The following is an 18,848-nucleotide window of genomic DNA, read 5'->3' as shown; positions in this document are numbered from 1 at the left end:
CACCTCAACGAGTACAAAAACTGCTCCACGCATCCTGACAAGCGAAACAAAAGCACAAGATCAGTCTGAAAATCCTGCATGCTCCTGCATAACTTCCATCTTAAGCTCTGGCACAGTTTAGGATACAGCCAGCAGGAGGGACCATTCCCCCAGACGTGGGGATTGCCTTCCCACCGCCGTCCAGGGTTGGCCAGGGACACCTCAGCAGGCTGGATACCTGCAGACATTCCATACCCCAGCGTATGTGGAGCTACACTGACTTTCACGTTGTGAAAAGCGCTCTGAAGGGCTGACACGCAGCCTTTGAAGGGCTTGGAACTGGGGAATAAAAAGGAAAACAAACCTACACAAAAAAATAACCTAAATGACAAACAACAAAATCACCATCCAAGGACGACAAAGCTGAAGGTGCCTGTTGCCCCTGCCTGAGGCTCCACCACCGAGGCTGTGGCCAAGTGTGCATATATATATATGTGTGTATATATATATATATATATATATGTGTGTGTGTGTATGTGTGTGTATGTATGTATATGCATATACCTGTATATATACATATAAATGCGTGTATATGTGTTTACGTGTCTATGTATTTATGCATACGCATAAATTATACATACCCATATATGCAGACACTTATATACATATATTATATGAGCGTGTGTATATACAAACTATTTTTAAAATTTTGTTTTTAAAGCTACTTTAAAGATGACTCAACAGCGGCGGCTGGAGCCTCCCGCGGCCCCGCAGCGTTTCCCCCGGCTCGCACTGCCCCCGCCGGCCGCCCAGCGCCGGGACACCCCCGCAGGTTGCCGGCTGCCGCCGTCCGCCCGCTCCGGCGCCGCTCCCCGCCCCTCGGCCGCGTCCCGCCGGCTCCGGGCTCCCTGCGGCCGCGCCTGTACCGGGACCCCGCACGGCCCTGCCCCGCGTCGGGACGGCGCTCCCGATAAAAAAAACATCAGTTACCAGGAGTGGGGTTCGAACCCACGCGGACATGCGTCCATTGGATCTTAAGTCCAACGCCTTAACCACTCGGCCATCCTGGTGCAGATACCGGGACCGCTCGCAGCCGCTCCTACATTCACGGCCCCGCTCCCACCCGCCCCCCGGGCCGCCCGCGACCCCGAGGGTGCCCCCTCACACCGCCCTCCCCCCCCCCGCCGCCGCCGCCGCCGCCGCCGCCGCGCCCTCCCGCCTTTATTCCCAGCGGGGCGGGCGCGGAGCGCACGGGCGGCGCGCGCGGGCGGCCTCTCCCGGCGGCGGGAAGCGGACGGCCAGGGCGGCGGGGAGCGCTGCCACGGACTGAGACCGAGCCGAGCCCAGCCGAGCCGAGCCGGGCCGGGCCGGGCCGGGCCTGCCGCCGCCACCGCCGCCTTCCCGCCGCCGGGCGCCGGGCCCGTAGCGGAAGGGGGAGGCGGGGGTGGTGCGCGGCGCTGGCACGGGCCCGCCCCTGGGGGAGAGCGGGGCGGGCGGCGCCGGGCCGGGGGCGGCGGGGTGCGAGGGCTGCGGGCTCTGCGGGCTCTGCGGGCTCTGCGGGCTGTCGGCCCCCTCAGAGCGGGCAGGGCCGTGCTGCCCGCGGGCTCCTCGGGCGTGAGAGGCAGCGAAGAGGTCGTTCCGATAAGGCACCGACACTTTATTATTTCCGTCCAAGTGTTTCCTGGAATGTAGCTTCTCTCGCTCGTAGAAGGAAAACCGAAACCAACAAAGTGCAAAGCGATCAATTATGCTTAAATAGGAAAAATATAGCGGGGGAAAGATTCTTTTGCTGGTCGCCACTATATGCCGGGTCTACGGAAGCACCTATCGCAATATTCCCGGTTACTGCCGGCCCTGGGACCTCCCCCTTCCTCCCCTGCATCAGAGGGGAAATGCGACGATGTCTCTTCGCTGCCTTTACCCCTAGCACTGGCTCCCGCTCTTGCTGCTGTTTTCCAGAGGAGAAAATGGACATGCTGCACGGCACCAAACCGTGGTACCTTTGAGGTGTGAGAAACATATTCCGCCCAGCACAGGCTTGAGGACGCGGGCCTGTGCCAGCCTCTGGCACACGAGGAGGCCGCGGCTTCCCACGAGCAGAACGGGAGCACGCTCCCTGCTCGGGTGTTTGTTGGACACCCTGGCTATCCCTACCCCTCTGCAAGGGGTCTGGGGCTCCAATTTGCAGGTGTAGGTGGTGCCTGACCTCAGCTCTTACTGCTCAGAGACCCCCAGGACACTAGGCATGCTTGTGGAGGGAAAATACTTCTCGCGTACCATACAGGTGAATTGTTAAGGTTTTACATACATGTTACTCACACTCGGGAGCTCATGAATAAAAGGACAGCTCTTCCAGTGGAACTTGCCGTGCTGTATCATTGCCTTGAAATGGATGGCATGCTATAGTTCTTTATTCAGTAGGGTTGTGCCTTTCAGCAAACTACTGAGTAGAGAAACACTGTCAGTTATGTTTTTTTCCTTTTCTGTTCACAGCTAACACAGTAAAATGTTACTTTTTCTTGTTCAGAGTTGGTGCCCTAACAATGTATGCATGGAAAGGCGTGATGGTGAAGCAGTCTTCTGCTGGCTCTTACTTGCTTTGGCTCAACCATTACAAACATGCTACATGATATGCTAAAGATGAGGAGGAAGGTAGGTCTGCTGTTTCCTTCTTACATATTAGAGAAACAAACAGCATGGCTCCATGTGAAAATCCCATTGCAATTGGAAATTTATTTTACCAAAATCACCACATACAGTGTCTATTGAATTACACTGTTTCCTGCCTTCATTATATCTGTGATATTTTCCTACAGATAGAAGCACAACCCTGTGTAGCTCTTTCCTTTTACAAGTCAATTTCAAATAGCTGCCGTGTTTCAAAACTCTAGGGAACATGTTTTGTTTTCAAGAAATAATAACAATTCAACTTCGACTGTGTATCCAAAACATTAGAAAAGCAGCAGTTTAGTATAGCTACTCACTTCAGTCTCCAGGAAAAAAAAAGGTATCTGGATCTTAAGAGCTATCCCTTTACTTCAAGAAGTTTCTCCCAAGACTTGTGCCAGAGATACCTGCTCATGTGTGAAAGTGTGCCCACAGTGTAGTCCTTCATTTTGAGGAAGCAATTGTCCTGATTTCTCTGAAATGAAACCCATGATTAAAAAAAGAAATCCCTCAAGATGAAATGGAGATCTTTATGCACATCCATTACATACTAAAATTATATTTTGTAATTTTTTTTTGTCTCTTATATGTATGCTGTGCTGTCTTACACTTTTTAGAAGGAGCAAAGTGCCCCTGGTTGCCAGTTCTTTGTCCTCCTCAAAAAGAACTGGTTGGTAGATGGTTGGTGGTGTGAGTTGTGAAGCTTCAGCTTGAGTAGGAAACGAAACCAAAGTAACAGCTAAAAGACCTCCTGTCAGATTTTAACTTTTTGACCCCTCAAACCCAGTTTAAGTGTTTGTCATATGAGGGAAGAGGGGGGAAAAAATCCCTACCAACCCATCAGTGTGCTACACCCATCTGCATAGTTGTGCTGACTTTCAGAAGGAAAAGGCAGCTTTCCTCAGAAGATGTCCATTCTGCAGCTTCTGTTATTAGTATGATAACATATTATCAACCAACTTTTATCATCTTCTTCCACTCATCCTGTGTGGCATGAGTCCTTGCAGCTATAGTGTGATCAGGTTTTTTTTCAGAAGTCTGTTTAACTGTGATTAGGCAAGTTCATGGGCTAGCTAAATTTGAGTTCTTACACAACTGAAGGGTAGAAAAACCCCCAAAGTATTAAGCAATGAACATGTCTACAAGGAAGAGAGTGATAGAATGATTGCTTCAGTTACTGGAAGTAATTTTTAAGTGTCTCTTAACTCACATTGCATCTTAAAAATAATTTTTAAAGGTACCAGGTTGGTTTTTGACTAATTCTCATTTTTTTTTCCCTACAGCAACAGGTCTAAGCCAGGAGAGAAGGTCTACAATTGTGTTTTCTTTCTGCTCTCTTTCTCTGTGCCTCAAATCAAACTAAAGATTTGAATACTAGTTTTGCACATCTACTAGTGAAATCATCAAGGTCTCTCAGAACTGCCAAAATAAATCTGATTTTTTTTTAGCTAGAGAATCATCTTGAAATGCATGCAACTCATTTTTGCTGGGTTTTTTAGGAAAAAAAAAACAATAGCAAGTTTGTCTCAATATGCAACATATTTCATTTACCATGGCAAAAAATATTAGGAGGACTTTTTTTCTAGGCTTTGTTTAATCGCTGTTTACCAACTCATAATTTAGTCTGGCAACTTTTAAGCTAAACTTTGACAATGCAAAAAAAAACTATTCAGAGCTGCAGATTCAATGTATGACACTCTGCACTTTCATTTTTTCTTCTTAAATATTTTATTCTATATTTAGATGCAAAAAAAGGAACCAGCACAAAAAAATGTACATTTTTTTATCAAAAACATTGGCAAGTGCTAGGAATGTACATGCGAAAGGAGATACATTATTTTGTTCTTCATTGGTTCATCCTCATATGCTGGCTCTCAGAGGTTTAGGGTATTTCTCTATGAATGCAGAATTCCACTGACTTAATGGCAGTACCTACAGAGTAAACAACTTTGTCTTCTTCAGTAGCACCAAGGCCACTGGCTGTGGTCCCAGCTTATCGCCCTCATTTCTCCCACTTCAAGTTTGAACTCCTCACTGGAGAGGTCCTCAGACAAGCATAACACTGACATCACCAGTACACCACTGAATATCAAAATATCTTATAGTTTAGGAGATCGGTGTTTGTCATTCTTCCATGTTATCAGAGACAGGTGCTACAGCAAAAGAGACAGACACTCAGTTTCTGAAAAGAGTTATCCCTTTAGTTTCTATTTGTGTAGAAAAGCCTCTCTGGTTAAAATTGTTTTCCAGTAAGATATGAAAGCTTGGAAGCTGGATTTGTTCTGCAGTTTTGTTATAATAATACAAACAGTAGGAAATGTTTGGAGTTTTTTTCACATATAAAATCAAGATGCAAAAGGTAAGAAGGGAGAAGTTTCACTGCAACTGGTGCAGGAAGACGTACATCTATGCACTTCTGAGGAAAACTCCCAAATACAAAATATTTGAAATGTTGAAATATATTTACTAAAATCGGTACAAATAGGACCATCAGTTAAATAAAATTAATTTCTGAAAAGATGTCCTGCATTATTTCAAAGGATAGCAATAGATCACAGTGTATCAGGAAGACACTTAGAAATATAGTTGGAAAACCTCCAGAAGCAGGAGCTGTGATCAATCACCAGATTTTGTGAATATGTTTCACTGACAGTGCTCAGTGCTTACCAGGGCTGCACATTTTTTATTTCCTTGCAATACTCCAAACCTACTGGTTTGCCCTTGCGTAAGGGCAGACTCCCATTACACAAAAGGAGACTTTCGTTTTAAGCTTGAAAAGAGCACTCAAAGGACATGAAACTGTTTTTTCTTCTTCATGTATACTGAAGAAATAGTTCTATTTGCTTTCCCAGGTGGAGATTTCCCAGCAATTGGAGAAAAGTCAAAATTTTTGTACACCAGTAAAATTGCATATTAAAAAAAAATAATCCTTCATTTTATTTAAAATAGATATTTAAAAAAAATCAATCCTTCATCTTATTTAAAATAGATATTAAAAAAAACCCATATTTGGTCAATGCTTATAAAAAATAAAAGTGTGCTGACAGGCCACCCATTCCATTAAAACTAATTGTATTATGTGCCAGTACAGGAGATCCTAAAATGCTTTCTCAACCCCACAGCTGCTGTTTTCTTATGGGTGTTTCTGCAGGAGGCCACTCCTTGCTTCTCCTCTGGCTGAAGTGTTAATTGGCAGAAAAATGCATCAGAACATGAAAGCATGGGAGGTTTGAAACTGAAAGTCCATAGAGTGGCTTAAGTCTCAGTGTTACAGTGCTTTTAGCCACCTTGAGAGAGTTGGGTACTCAAAATGGAAAAAAGCAGTCACTTGCACACAAATAGAGCAAAATGTGCATATTATCATTTAAGGTGGAGCCGCTTCTGCTAAGATTCCAGACATCTGGAAATCAAGTTTAAAGAGAAACTAGTTCTTTGTCATGCTCCTGCTCCAGGCTCAGTATTTTGTCAAATTTGCATCAAGCAGGCTCCAAACTAGGTAAAATTGAAACCTCCTGATTCTGTGGTGCACTGTGTCACCCCAGGCAATAAGGCTTCAGCCTGCAGCTTCACTTTGACAGATAAAAGTTACTTTTTGAAAGTATTCATCTTCCCGAGTACAAGTTACTCATTCTTCTTTCTTGCCTATATGAAACAAGTATCACTGTAGAGTACTCTAGTTACAGTAACAGTACCTTTCAATAAAAATTAGATTAAAAACAGTTTTTATCAACATTTCTAGGAGTTCATAAGTAGAAACAGCCTTCAGCACATTTAGTAAAAAGGCAATGAACAAAACCAACTGCAAAATATCCCCCATTTCTAGGGCTTGACATTAGAGAAAAGTCTCAGGAAAGAACACCTGGTTTTGAAGGCATTCAGGTCAGTCTGTGATAACTCCAATGGGAGATCATCACCTTCTGCAACATGATAAGCAGCAGCAGAGGATTGTTCTGAGGGGATGTTTTCTCCTGTATTCCAAAGCTTTTTTCACTTGGTCTTTAGCATCTCCTACATAGTCCTCAACATTTTGCATATTTATCTCAATAACATCAAAGGTGTCTGCCTGTTCCTCCACCAGCAGGGCCACCTGCAGAAAGAGTTCGTGAACTTCTTTAATGCGTCCTTCTAACTTCACCAGCTCTTTGTGTCGTGTCTCTATCTCATTCAAGGCGGCACGAGCTCCCTTAACATCTGACAAGAGATTCTCAGAGAAAACATCCCATTTGCCTTGCTCAATCATCTCCTCAATCTGGTGTCCAGAAACATCTTTGCCCATGATCTCCAGCTGCCGCTGAATTCGAATCTTGCAGTTCTCTCGCTGGTTCATCTCTGTTGCATTGTAATCAAACATAGCGTCCTGAAATGTATGCATGAGGTCAACATAGTGGTTCTTCGCCACCCTGGCAATGACAGACATAGCTCCATATTTTGTTATTGCATCTTCACAGAAATCTCTCATTACCTGCAGTTTCCTGTGGATGCTTTCTCCACGGCTCTTAATGTCTCTGGCAATACCATTAGTATCTCGCTTGATGCTACTAAGACGGCGCATGGAAGTAAGGAAGCGGGTGTTTTGCTTTCTGAGACGGTTGACATCTGCTTTTAGGTGGTCATTTTCTGTCCGGATGCTCTGTATGTCCTTATGAAGAATTTCCAAGGCATAGTCCGTCTCATAAAGGAGAATATCCTGGGGTGAATTTTCATCATCATCACTATCAGAAAACTGTTGGTTTTGTAACCTGGCAAATTCACGCAGCTCACTTAAACGGTCTTTCATCCCGTCTGTAAAACAGGAACACGAGGAATGAGTTTGAAGTTACTAAAATGTTGGTTAAAAGAGTTGAAAAATTGTAACTAGTAGTTATATCATGGTGATAACTAAATCATAGATAACAAACATAACTTATAAAAGATAACCCAAAATACCAGATTTTAAATTTGTTCACAATATTTTATACAGTGATATCACATCCAGAACTCTGCTAGAACACTGTTCTAGGAAGTGGTTAGAAACAAAAACTGCAGGAAAAAAGACAACGGATCCTGAAGACAAATCAAAAAGAATAGTAGGACAGTCTCAAACTCCCCACAGAATGCCAGTCTTTTACTTGGAGGGGAAAACCAGACTCCTGATAGGAAGCCTTCAGCTATCAGCATCTGTTGACATGACAAACACCTTTCACTATTGCTCACTAGAAAAATCTCCTTTACCTCCTGATCCTTCGTTACATCAACTACCCAAAATGTCACAGGGCTTCCCTCATTCTAAGTTTGCTTTTCCTGGGAGAATACTAAGAAGCCTCTCAGAAACAGAAATGGCATTTACCAATACAGTTGGGAAGGAAAAGTTTCAAAAAATGGTGTGGAAAGCATAAAAATGTGCACATGTAGGGGGGTGTGTGTGCAAAGAATGAAAAAGAAAAGAAGTAAAAAGGGAGGAAAAAGAAAAAAAAAAAAAGAAAAAGCAACTTTAATGTCCTCAGATGCTATCATTGACCCTAGAGTATCAGATATAAACAACTAGGGGTGTGGAGCATCTCTCTTATGAAGAGACACTGCAGGAGGAGGGCCTATTTAGTCTAGGGAAAAGAAGACTGAGAGAGGATCTGATCAACACATAGAAATATGTCAAAGACAGGTGCCAAGACGATGGTGCCAGACTCTTTTCAGTGGTACCCAGCAACAGGACAAAGAAAAATGTCCATAACCTAAAACACAAAAGTTTCATCTCAACATGAGGAAGAACTTCTCTACATTGAGGGTGGCAGAGGCTGCCCAGGCAGGTCGTGGAATCTCTCTATCTGGAGGCATTCAAAACCCACTGGACTCATTCCTGTGTCACCTGATTTAGGTGACCCTGTCTTGGCAGGAGATTTGGACTAAATAATCTCCAAGGTCCCTTCCAACCCTACAAATATTGTGATTCTGTGAACTTTGTTCTTACTATTCCTGATCTTAAGAAAAAATAAATTTCATCAGCCTTCTACAGAGAGCATAGTAACAACTGGCTCAACAATGGTTTCACTTTCTGTTTGTGTTTTCTTTGTCAAGCAAACACTGTGTAAAGCTCCTGTGTAATAAATTCATAATTTTGTAAGAGTAGGTTTACCCTTCCTTCCCCAGGAAGAAATGTAGAAGCAAATACAAAGTAATTCACACAATGAAAATACTAATGCTGTAGTAAATTCATGTGTGTACTAATTCTGCAGTATCTCCAAAAATATTGCTTTTTTCTTTCTTTTAATACAACAGGAAAGGTTAAAAAGTCAAACATTAAAATAAGAGTAAGGAGCTGCCAAGTGTGGCCTTGGATTGCACCACAATGTTGCCTGCACACAGGAAGATCATGCAATTAAACACTGGCCTGGGCCTTATCACTTCCACCAAGCCTCTGCCTACAGTCTGTATGCACTGAATATAAGTTGTACAACACAAAATTTAGTATCATCATTCAGTTCTTGCTGATCTCATTGACTGTGTTGCTACTGTTAATTTCCTGGAGGACTTCCCCTGCAAAATCTTTGAAAAGTTCCATAAACTCCTACCAGTTGTTTGGGGAAAGGCAGATCTAACAACCCCATAGTCAGGTTTCAGCCCAAAGTCATTAAGGACAATAGTGATAGACTCTGGATAATTTATCTCAATGCCCACTTGAGACACTTCAAGCACAATTCCTTGTACCTGGAATGTTCGTTCAGAAGTCAGCCCCTTCTGACTTCAGTCACTGCTGCAAGCCTTGAACGGTTTGCTGAGTAAGATCCCAAAGGAGCAAGCTGGACATCAGTGAGTGAACACATGGATCAAGGTCACTTGTGAAGAGCTCCTCTCCAGTGACATGGACAGCATCACATAAGATCTCCGTGATCCAGCAGATCCAGTAGAGTCTAGTTGTAAGCAGAATAGAGGGATCAAGTTGCACTTGCACTTATAGTCTTCACCCTGGGTTTTCCCAGCTTCCCAATATTTAGTTCTAAAAGCCTACATTAATTGTATCTACATGCCAAAACCTGCGTTTAAGGTGTTCAACATCAGTATCTTTTAACTCTGCATTGAGGACCTGTACCTGTCTGGGATATGTCTCCACAGCTAAAGTATTCAGAGTTTTGTCCTAACAAATGGATGCCATCTCTCTGAGCCTGACTTCAGAGTCCTGCAAAATCAGGGACTTTTTAGCACTTTCTTTCATTCTCCCTAAGTCCTGTCTTTTACATTCTGTTTCTAAAGTGCATCACCTAGTCTGTTTCCCACTTCACATTTTCAAGATGTTCTTCCCTATCTACACACAGTACCTGGACAGGATGGAAGGACAGTAACTTCATGCCTGTATTTCAGCATTATATTAGACCACAAATATCACAAATTACAGAGGACACTTGTTCAGCTTTATGCTGAACATGCTCAAGTACCCCATAGGTCAGCATTTGCAATATTTGGCCAAAGAGAATTGTGATGTTCAAGAAAATGTTTCGATTTCAGTTTTCTTGAGCACCTTTTGCTCAAGGAACACAGTAAAAATTTTTGGGGTATTTGGAAACTGTTGCTTTGAGAAACTCACAATTTGGCAGAATTTCAGGATTTTTTAAATAAAGAGAAACAGTAGGCTGGAATGTAACATCGCCACATTATTTTCCTATTTCAAATAAGGGGGAACCAGATCTTCCCAAGAGAGGACAATAACTTCCAAGCATTCCTTGGATGGTGTCAGGGACAGAACTGACACTAAAGAGCAGAAATAAATAAGCAAGGAGAGCAAGGGGGAACAGCAATTTGAAATATTTCAGCTGAACAAATAATGGTTTAGAAAATATGGCCTCCTTTATCAGATGCTGTTATTACTCAGCAAAGTTTGCATCTATGTATACACTGATTGCATTGCTTGTAATTCAAACAGCAATATATTAATACAGGATACATTATTGGTAGTTAGGGATAACCTCAGACCTCAGTCTGTAAAATTAGCATCGGCCTCTCCCTTCATACAGTGCCCAGTGCAGCAGTAGAAGTTGGGCTCTCTGATGGGGAAGCAGCTCTGCAGGACTTTGATGTGCTAGTAAGGCTGGGAACATGAGCCCATGCATCCAGGCTGGAGCAGCAAAAGTGAGGAAGGAAAGGGATCCCTCCTGTCTGACCCTTGAGGGGCCACATCTGGAGTGTTACTCACCAAACACACTGGGATGAGCTCAGGGGAGCCCAGAGAGGTGGTCAGAGGTGCTGAAGTACCTGACATATGAAGAGAGGCTGAGAGAGTTGGGAACGTTCAGCCTGAGAAACAGGAAGCTCAAGGGAGATCTTGTCATCACTAACTGCTTAATGTAAGGCTAGACCCTTCATGGAAATGTACAGCAATAGCACAAGATGCAACAGACCTAAGTGGAAACAAGAGAAGAGCCAGCCAGATACAAAATGAGGGGGAGGGGGTAAGGAAAAAGAGGAAAACTCCAAACATTTAGAAACAATGGAAAAGGTGCCCAGAAAAGTTTTGGAATCAGCATCCTTGAAGAAATTTAAAACTCTACTTGACATGGCCCTCAGCAACCTGAACTGCCTGTGTGCATTTTGAGCAGGCCTGGATTAGACAATGTCCAAAGGTTCAATCTAGATTGCTTTGGTAATCAGCCTTAGATAAAAAGTTTGCTAATTCAACCATGAACATTAAATATATTCAACTACTTCACAAGGAAATACATATAGATCTCTCTATATAAGAGACATCTAACACATTAGGACATCAAGACACCAATTACTGTGGAGTAACAACTGCAGGTGTGTAACTGCCTTAATTCTAATAGTGAGGTTTAATAGATTAGCTGTCAGTTTTATTTTCTTTTAAAATGCTACATATATTCAAACTGGAACATGTACTTCCATGATTATATTTTTGGGCTAGTAAATCTGTCCTTGTGAATATGAAGCTCTTTCTGCAGTCCATCATGATGTGTACACCTGAACATACACACAGGAAATACAGGCCAGGCAATGACTGCAGAGGCTACAACTTTAAAGGCAGATACCCAGCAAGGACAGTCAGCTGAGGGCATGTTCAGTGCTCATCTTTTCATGTTACTGTGCTACTTACTGGTATTAATCACCACAGTGACAAGCTTTCCCATGATGCATGAGAAACATGCAAATTGTCCTGTTGCAATAAGACTGCAGCCCCAGACAACTGTGCATGACATGAGATTTCAGACAAAAAAAACCACTCTGAAAATCAAAAACTATGCATATGCATGCACCCCCTTTCTGTTAGCCCCATATAGATACATAAGGGAATCCTACAAACATTGCCTAACATTGCTAATGTTCTGAAGCCTGTTAATGAAGTAGAAATGATCTAAGGATAAAAAGATTTTTCTATAGAAACAAGTGAATTACACACTTATGTTTATTTCAGCTTTAACATTTGTATACCCACACTCTGTCCCCATATGGGACATTCACTTAAGAGTTGGGCTCAGTGATCCTTGTGTGCTCCTTCCAGATTAGAATATTCTGTGATCTGAGTTTGGGGACAAATGATGAAGCAGTTTCAGCACAGCATCCATATTTCATGGCCACCTGCTGGGAAGGAAGGCAATGTACATTTTTTATTCTTGCAGCATTCATAAATGGCAGCTGCTACTTAATACCATCTTGTGGCTTACCAAAAGTCTAGTCAGTAATCTTTTCAGTCTGGAGTAGGGCCATACAAGATGAAGCTTTTACTTCAGTTGTTTGAGGAACAACAGATATTTCAAAACAAGTTGGTTAAAAACCATTTCTGTCAGTAGTTCTTGCCCTTGGAAGGTAAAAGGAACCCACGTGGCTCATCCTGGCTCTGAATGGCATGTGATTTTGATTGCATTACACACAATGGATGTGACCCAAAAAACAAGTGGTGAACAATTAGGAAATAACTTGCTCTTAGGCAAAATTACTTCATAGCTAAGTATGTGTCAGCACATTTCAGTGACTTCCCATATGGCTTGTAGAGGATGTAGTATTGATGGAAATCTACTCAGATGGATTTGCTGAATTGAACACACTGCATTCCAAGGCAAATAAAGTGCTGCTGTTGCACTAAATGCAAGTCATGCATAGGTAAAAAAAATAATTTAACTGAAGCCTTTTGTTTAAGAGTTAGAGTTCAGATTTAATAATTTTCTAGTAACTATCTGTTTTGTAAACAATTGTTTCAGACCAGAATTAATATTTTTGCTTGGTATCTGTTGTCTAATAGTAGATTTGACAATATAAGTTAACTTGGGGAAAAGACTATTTTTTTTAACAGTAGGTTTTCCTCTTTTCAGAAGACTAATTGGCTTATAGCAGAGTACTAGTCATCTTTTCAGTCCAAATTCCCTGTCATCCCAACCGTGCCCATCACAGGTAGAACAGCAGGCTTGAATTTTTCAAATTACTCAACTTTTTTTCTCTCTTCTCCACTGTAAGAGCCTGCAACAAAAAAAAATAAATTATAATCTAGTGATTAGGACAGTTTGTCCTCTCAAGCTGTTTTAAGATCACGTATGTATACTAACTCCAAGATTAACAACTATGACAGAGATCTGCAGTTCAAAATCTTTTTGTGGCCTTGCTGAAAGGAAGTTATTCTCTCTGGAATTTCTTGGATTTCACAATGTTTAAAAATAGACAAAATGTATTCAGGAATTAAAGTCCACCAGTTAACATCGAATGCCAGTTATAAGCCTACAGAAATCCATTAAGAAGTTGCTAGTGTATCTGAAGACTACACTACCCAGCTCATACAGTTATCAAAGCCTCTGTACAGCAGAATACCACTTTTCCATCCCCCTAGAGATAAATATCTGCAGTTGCAAATGTCTCAGGGTATTATCTTTGCCTAAAAGCTTGCATAAGGTGTCAATTTCTCTGTTTGTGCCAGGACAAGTTATTTATTTCAAGCTGATATATTCAGAGAAGTAGGGATAACTCCATTCTTTGCAGGCTATTTCTACATCTGGAAGAATCTCCAAGTCTCCAGTGGTTCCTATCCTATCATAAAGGCTAGGAAAAGCCTTTTGGGGGGGTGGGGGGAGGCGGGGAATTAATTCAGATTGTTGCCTCTAATTCAAAGAAATTATGCATTAATTGCTAGAATACTGATAGCTTTGGAGGTTCTTCTTTGACTTATCTCAGTTTCTTTATCAGTACTCAATCTCTTCAACAGAAAGGAACTCTCAATTTTTACATGACAACATATTACAAATTCAAGGATTGAGGGTACACCTCATACTTTTCAGATGTACTGAAAACATGAAACCATGCTGGTGTTTTCTGTAGACTGGTTATCAGCTTTCCCAGACATTAGTATCAAAAGTAGGAAATGCTGCTGGTGTGCATTAAATGCACTATAATATGCCATTTTTCACATATTTATGACAAGACTGAGGAAAAAAAAATCTGATGTTTTAACTTGTTAGTACTCAGTGGCCATGAGAGTAAACATTATTCTTGCATTGGAGAGGTCAGCTTGTTTTACACGCTACTGCTACTGTTTACTAGGTTGTCTAAATTTTCATTGGAGATCTATGGATCACCACTGACAAATTTTCAATAGTGGATAGATAAAATGGATTCTCGGTATCTCCTCTTGACATTTTCCTCACAAGTCAGGTAAGTGAGCAATTGTAACTATATTTGGTATTAGTTGGGTAGGGTCCAGAGAAGTGACAAAAAAAGTATCTCCGTCTTCATTGGTTTGCAACACCAAGCTCTTCAGGTAAAATTGGCCTAGATGGAGAGTGTGAACTGCACCTCCAAGGGCTTGGCAAATGGTTAAGACAGATCCATACCACTAACATAAACAGTGAGACAGTCATCCATGCATTTCTTGGCAATTACTACAGCTCAGCTTCATTACAGGTCACCGTGCAGGGCAATCAGCCAACACACTCACAGGCAGTGCTGGCACTGCAGCACCATGAGTATATACATTATCCAATTAATCACCTCAGCTTCCCTGGAACACATTGGCTCAGCGAAATAGCTGTGTACATGCCACATTTACATAACTACTATTGCTACCACACAGTGGTATTTATAAGTGATTAAGACATTGTGTTGGTACGCAAATAGAAATAGGAGGTATCATGTGATCATCAGTCAGAAGCAACATGTTCTGACAATCTTAAATTAGCACAACTGCATTATTTTTTGAAAAGCACATATATTTAAGGCTTGTGATAAAGTGTTACAGTCTGAGACCAAGTACACTTGAATTTAAAACAAACAAAAAAAAAATCCTTTAAAGTTAAATACAGGGTGTTTTCTTGGTATTTGGTCATGTGGGTCAGTACACATGAGGCTCAGTTTGGGATCCTATTGCAAAATCTACACAACTGTACCTGCACCAAACTACTTACAGCCAGAAAATAATCCCTACAGCCACACATGCATACCCACAGCCTCAGCCCCAGGACGTGTCAGGCTTTATTGCAGTTACACTATTTAGCAGCCCACGGGTTTTTACAGGCCCATTCAAAACACCAGTGAAACTCAGAGAAGATACAGATGTAATTAGGGACACACCTGATTGGGCATATCAAAAGCTCAAACAAGCTTTAGTATTGCTTTCAAAAATAAGTGGGTTGTCACTACCACAAACACAGCACAGAGAAAAGGCATAGCAGGAAAAGCTGGAGCATGCAGTAATTCCTTGACTTTTGCGAACATGAGTTTTTTGAGAATAATCCTGGCAATTCATGGGTTAACTGCCATAGCAGATTAGTGAAAGCTGCACACATGATAAGCCTTCTGAAGTCAAGATTTGTAACATCATCCTCTCTGATAAAACTACATAAATATGACCTACATGTAAGTGCCAAGCACTGTGTGAGAGCACTTGCTGATTGTGTAGAGTGTCTTGATATCTACCTAGCCTATCAAAGCAGAGATAAAAATGGAATTGCTCTACTCCCCTCACTACCCAAGAGGGAGTTCCCTGGAGCCAGCCCTAGACCACTCTCTGGGAATGCTGTTCCTCACCAGAGTTGGTTCATGGGCACATTTTGGGGAACAACCCAAAATGCAAGTATAACCAATAATGGCTTTACTGCAAAAAGTGGTAACCCCAGATTTGGCATTAAGATGGGTTTACCGGATCAAGTTAACATTGCTTCAGTAATTTCTGCACCATGCTTTGTTATCCTTGAACTACAGGGATGACCAGTGTAAAAGAAAATTGATGGGCCAGATAAAAGATAATAGGAAGTGTATCTGGTCCAGCACCTTCATATTTGACACAGCAGTTGTCTTCTCACCATCAGAACTGGTTTTGAACATACCAGCACTAGGATGGGTATCTGTCACACTCAGAGATTATCTATATTTTCCATTAGCGACTTGGAGAGTGGAACCAAACATGAGTTTGTACAGTCTCCAGGAGACACTGCACTGGAAGGGAGTAGAAGCAAGAATTTGGTGGGGGCAGGGGAAGAGAAATAATGAGAATTTAAGGTGATCTGAGTAAGAGAAGAATTAACAACAATAACAACAAAAAAAAAAGAAAATTCAATATAGACAGGCCTGGCCCATTTGGATAAAATTATTCACACAAATATAAATAGGAAACACCTAGTTTGGCAGCAGGAAAGCATTGGTGAGGTTGTAGCTGATTGCAAGCCACAGAACAAGTTCACAATATACTGTAATTGTAAAAGAACCAAAACCCCATGTCTTTTATGAGAGATGGCTTGGGAAGGTCTGGTTTAACTCTGCTTGGCTTAGATAAGGCCTCAGTTGGAAAAGCACATCCTGAAACAGTTATCACATTAGAAAAGTCAAAGGGAACATATTGGCATTGTCTACAGTTTAGAAAATACACTCCTGAAGAAAGAGGAGCAGAAGGAACTAATTTAATTCAGAAGACCAGGGAGAGAGACACAGTACTCCAACACATAAAAGTTTTCTATGAAAAGGGAAATGGTCAGTTTGATCCCTGTGTTGACACTGCAAACACAAAAAGTAATCCATTTCTTTCACTAGGCCTGTGTTGAATTGCCTGTGACTTGCTGGAAACTGGACCATTTCTCTGTGGAAGCACTGTGGGACCTTCTTCCTTGATGGAAAGAGGGAAGATGCAGAATCCCCTCTAAGGCCTGGTTTAGGTGCACAGCTACAATGCACCAAATGGATAAAGCAATGTCTTACAGTCCTGCAGTGGTCCCACGTTCCCAGGATTTGTTCAGTGCCCTCACCCCCAGTGTCACTGTGTGTCCAACACAGTGTGTATGTTCACACAGTACTGCCTGTGCTGGGAAGAAATTTAGGTCACTCTTTTCATTCAGCAGATTCTCTTCCTTCTCTTATTTTATGGCAACTACCATTTCTCCTTCCAAAGCAGGTCTTGGTTACTGTTAGTGTTAGTATACTGTTAGTATAGTTAGAGACATCAGGCATGGAGCTTAATCCCACAGCACCCAAATTCCCCAGGACTGACAGAGTATGTAGTTGCATTCCGCAGCATCACATTTATCTGCAGTGCCCAGAAGGTACTACATTTTACTAATTTTAAGGCCTCAAGAGATCTTCTGTACCATGTTTATTTTCTTCATGGAAATGTCTTTCAACAACAGAGTTTAACTCGCAGTTTTAGCCTCAGCTAAAATTCCAGATAACATATGACTGAACATGCAATTTTGTTTTCAGAGAAGTGGGCATACAAGGCAGTCAGAGAAAAAAGTAAGAGATAAAGGTCATTGGAGGACCTTGGATACCTAAACCTTCCTTTCTTAATGATGGCATTTATTCTGTTAATCTGTTAGACCTCTAGTCTTTTTTTTTTTTTTAATTCAAAACAAAGTTGTGGTCATCTTGTTGTCTCACCACTATTTAAATAGTGAGTATCAGCACTGGTAAGAAAACATAATCATTCAAATTGTATTCTCATCCTAAAAAGTCACGTGTTGCTATTTTGATACCTGACACCTTAAAAGACAGTTGCTGAAATACCATCTAAAGAACAGGAAGAAGAAGTGCAAGCGTCCATTTTTTGGCCAGTGCTGTTATTCTAGTCATTTCCTTTCTCAGTATCACGGAGTGACATGTAGTTATCTCAGACATACACGTGGGCCAGTTCTTCTTGGGAGGAAGGAAATGAGTATCAATTTAATAGGAAGCAATCAAAGAGTGCTAACTTTTGCCTCCACTTTCAGATCTGGCCATGAAGACACTCAAGAACGAAAGAAAAGCTATTATATTTTGAGTATAAACCAAATTTTCTGTAAAATCTGCTGTGGAGCTATTAATAACCATGTATGAACACTATGAATAAAATGTTAATACTCGTCGAGCCAGACAAACAAGGCAGTGGAAATGCAGACATCCGTAGTGACTGGATGAGAAGACATATCTTTCAAAGTGCCTCTGTTTTTCTCTCATCCTGTGAAAACCCAGCTATCTCTTTTGCATTCCATGAGGAGCAGGGCTAGCCTAAGGCTCCTTCGGACCCAAAAGCCCTGTCCGCATTTCCTATCATATCTCCTGCCTCCGGGCTTCAGACTTCGCCATTCGACTCAAAAGGAGCAGCTCCGTCTATTCTTAAGCAAACCGAGGTGCCAAGAGCCCCGTACAGCCCACGGCCCCTCCGCCTCGCCAGCCGGGCTGGATGCCGAGCAGCGAGCCCGCCGCGACATCCCGGGAAGGGGCGGCCAGCGCGGGCTCCGGCGCTGCCCAGCGCTGCCCTCCCTCCGGCAGCAGCTCCGGGAACGCCGGCTGATGTTCAGGGGAGCTCAGGAATACGGCTGTGCCCCCGTCCCGGGAACCAGCACCGGCTCTCCCCGGGGTGAAGAAACCAAACCCTGCCCAGCCCTCGAGGAAAGCGATGTCTCGGCAGGTACTCACCCCCGGGCAGGACAGTCCGGCCGGTCCCGTGTCTCTCCACCCGCGCCGCTCCCGAGGTGCAGGTGCCTTTTCTGATGTGCCGGTGCCGTTCCCGAGGTGCCGGTGCCTTCCCCGAGGTGCCGGTGCCGTTCCCGAGGTGCCGGTGCCGTTCCCGAGGTGCCGGTGCCTTCCCCGAGGTGCCGGTGCCGTTCCCGAGGTGCCGGTGCCGTTTCCGAGGTGCCGGTGCCGTTCCCGAGGTGCCGGTGCCGCCGCAGCGCCCGCGCCGTCGAGGCGAGCGCTCATCCCCTCGGAGCGCCCCGCCCCTCCGGCCGGCTCGCCCGCCTATTGGCTGCGAGGGGCTGATTTGCATGGAAGCGCCC

At 43.0% G+C, this 18,848-nt stretch overlaps 1 protein-coding gene, 1 long non-coding RNA gene and 1 other non-coding gene across 9 annotated transcripts; 1 reads left to right on the top strand and 2 right to left on the bottom strand.

Moving 5' to 3' along the window:
• Positions 1-966: 966 nt before the first annotated feature.
• On the bottom strand, positions 967-1,049 carry TRNAL-UAA (transfer RNA leucine (anticodon UAA)). Its single transcript has one exon. It is a non-coding gene; the product is annotated as a tRNA-Leu (tRNA).
• Positions 1,050-1,635: 586 nt separating this feature from the next.
• On the top strand, positions 1,636-4,092 carry LOC134042562 (uncharacterized). The gene is made up of 3 exons (XR_009933061.1): positions 1,636-2,263; positions 2,507-2,631; positions 3,930-4,092. It is a non-coding gene; the product is annotated as an uncharacterized LOC134042562 (long non-coding RNA).
• A 2,098-nt stretch (positions 4,093-6,190) lies between these two features.
• On the bottom strand, positions 6,191-18,639 carry STX11 (syntaxin 11). 7 transcript variants are annotated; one of them, XM_062490123.1, is made up of 4 exons: positions 18,490-18,639; positions 9,328-13,080; positions 7,109-7,428; positions 6,191-7,003 (listed from the first exon to the last, which is right to left on the bottom strand). In XM_062490123.1, the coding sequence occupies exons 3-4, from the start codon at positions 7,421-7,423 to the stop codon at positions 6,557-6,559; spliced, it is 762 nt and encodes a 253-aa protein (XP_062346107.1). In that variant the 5' UTR covers positions 7,424-7,428; positions 9,328-13,080; positions 18,490-18,639; the 3' UTR covers positions 6,191-6,556. The 7 variants fall into 7 exon arrangements, with proteins under 7 accessions (XP_062346107.1, XP_062346100.1, XP_062346099.1 ...); XM_062490116.1 differs by having other exon boundaries at positions 6,191-7,428; positions 9,328-9,530; positions 12,062-13,080; XM_062490115.1 differs by having other exon boundaries at positions 6,191-7,428; positions 9,328-12,204; positions 12,291-13,080.
• Positions 18,640-18,848: the final 209 nt, after the last annotated feature.

Source organism: Cinclus cinclus, chromosome 3 (genome assembly GCF_963662255.1).
Source record: "Cinclus cinclus chromosome 3, bCinCin1.1, whole genome shotgun sequence".
In the NCBI taxonomy this organism is placed as follows: domain Eukaryota; kingdom Metazoa; phylum Chordata; class Aves; order Passeriformes; family Cinclidae; genus Cinclus; species Cinclus cinclus.
The sequence above is the reverse complement of the archived record's forward strand: the minus strand, read 5'-3'. Positions and strand labels throughout refer to the sequence as shown.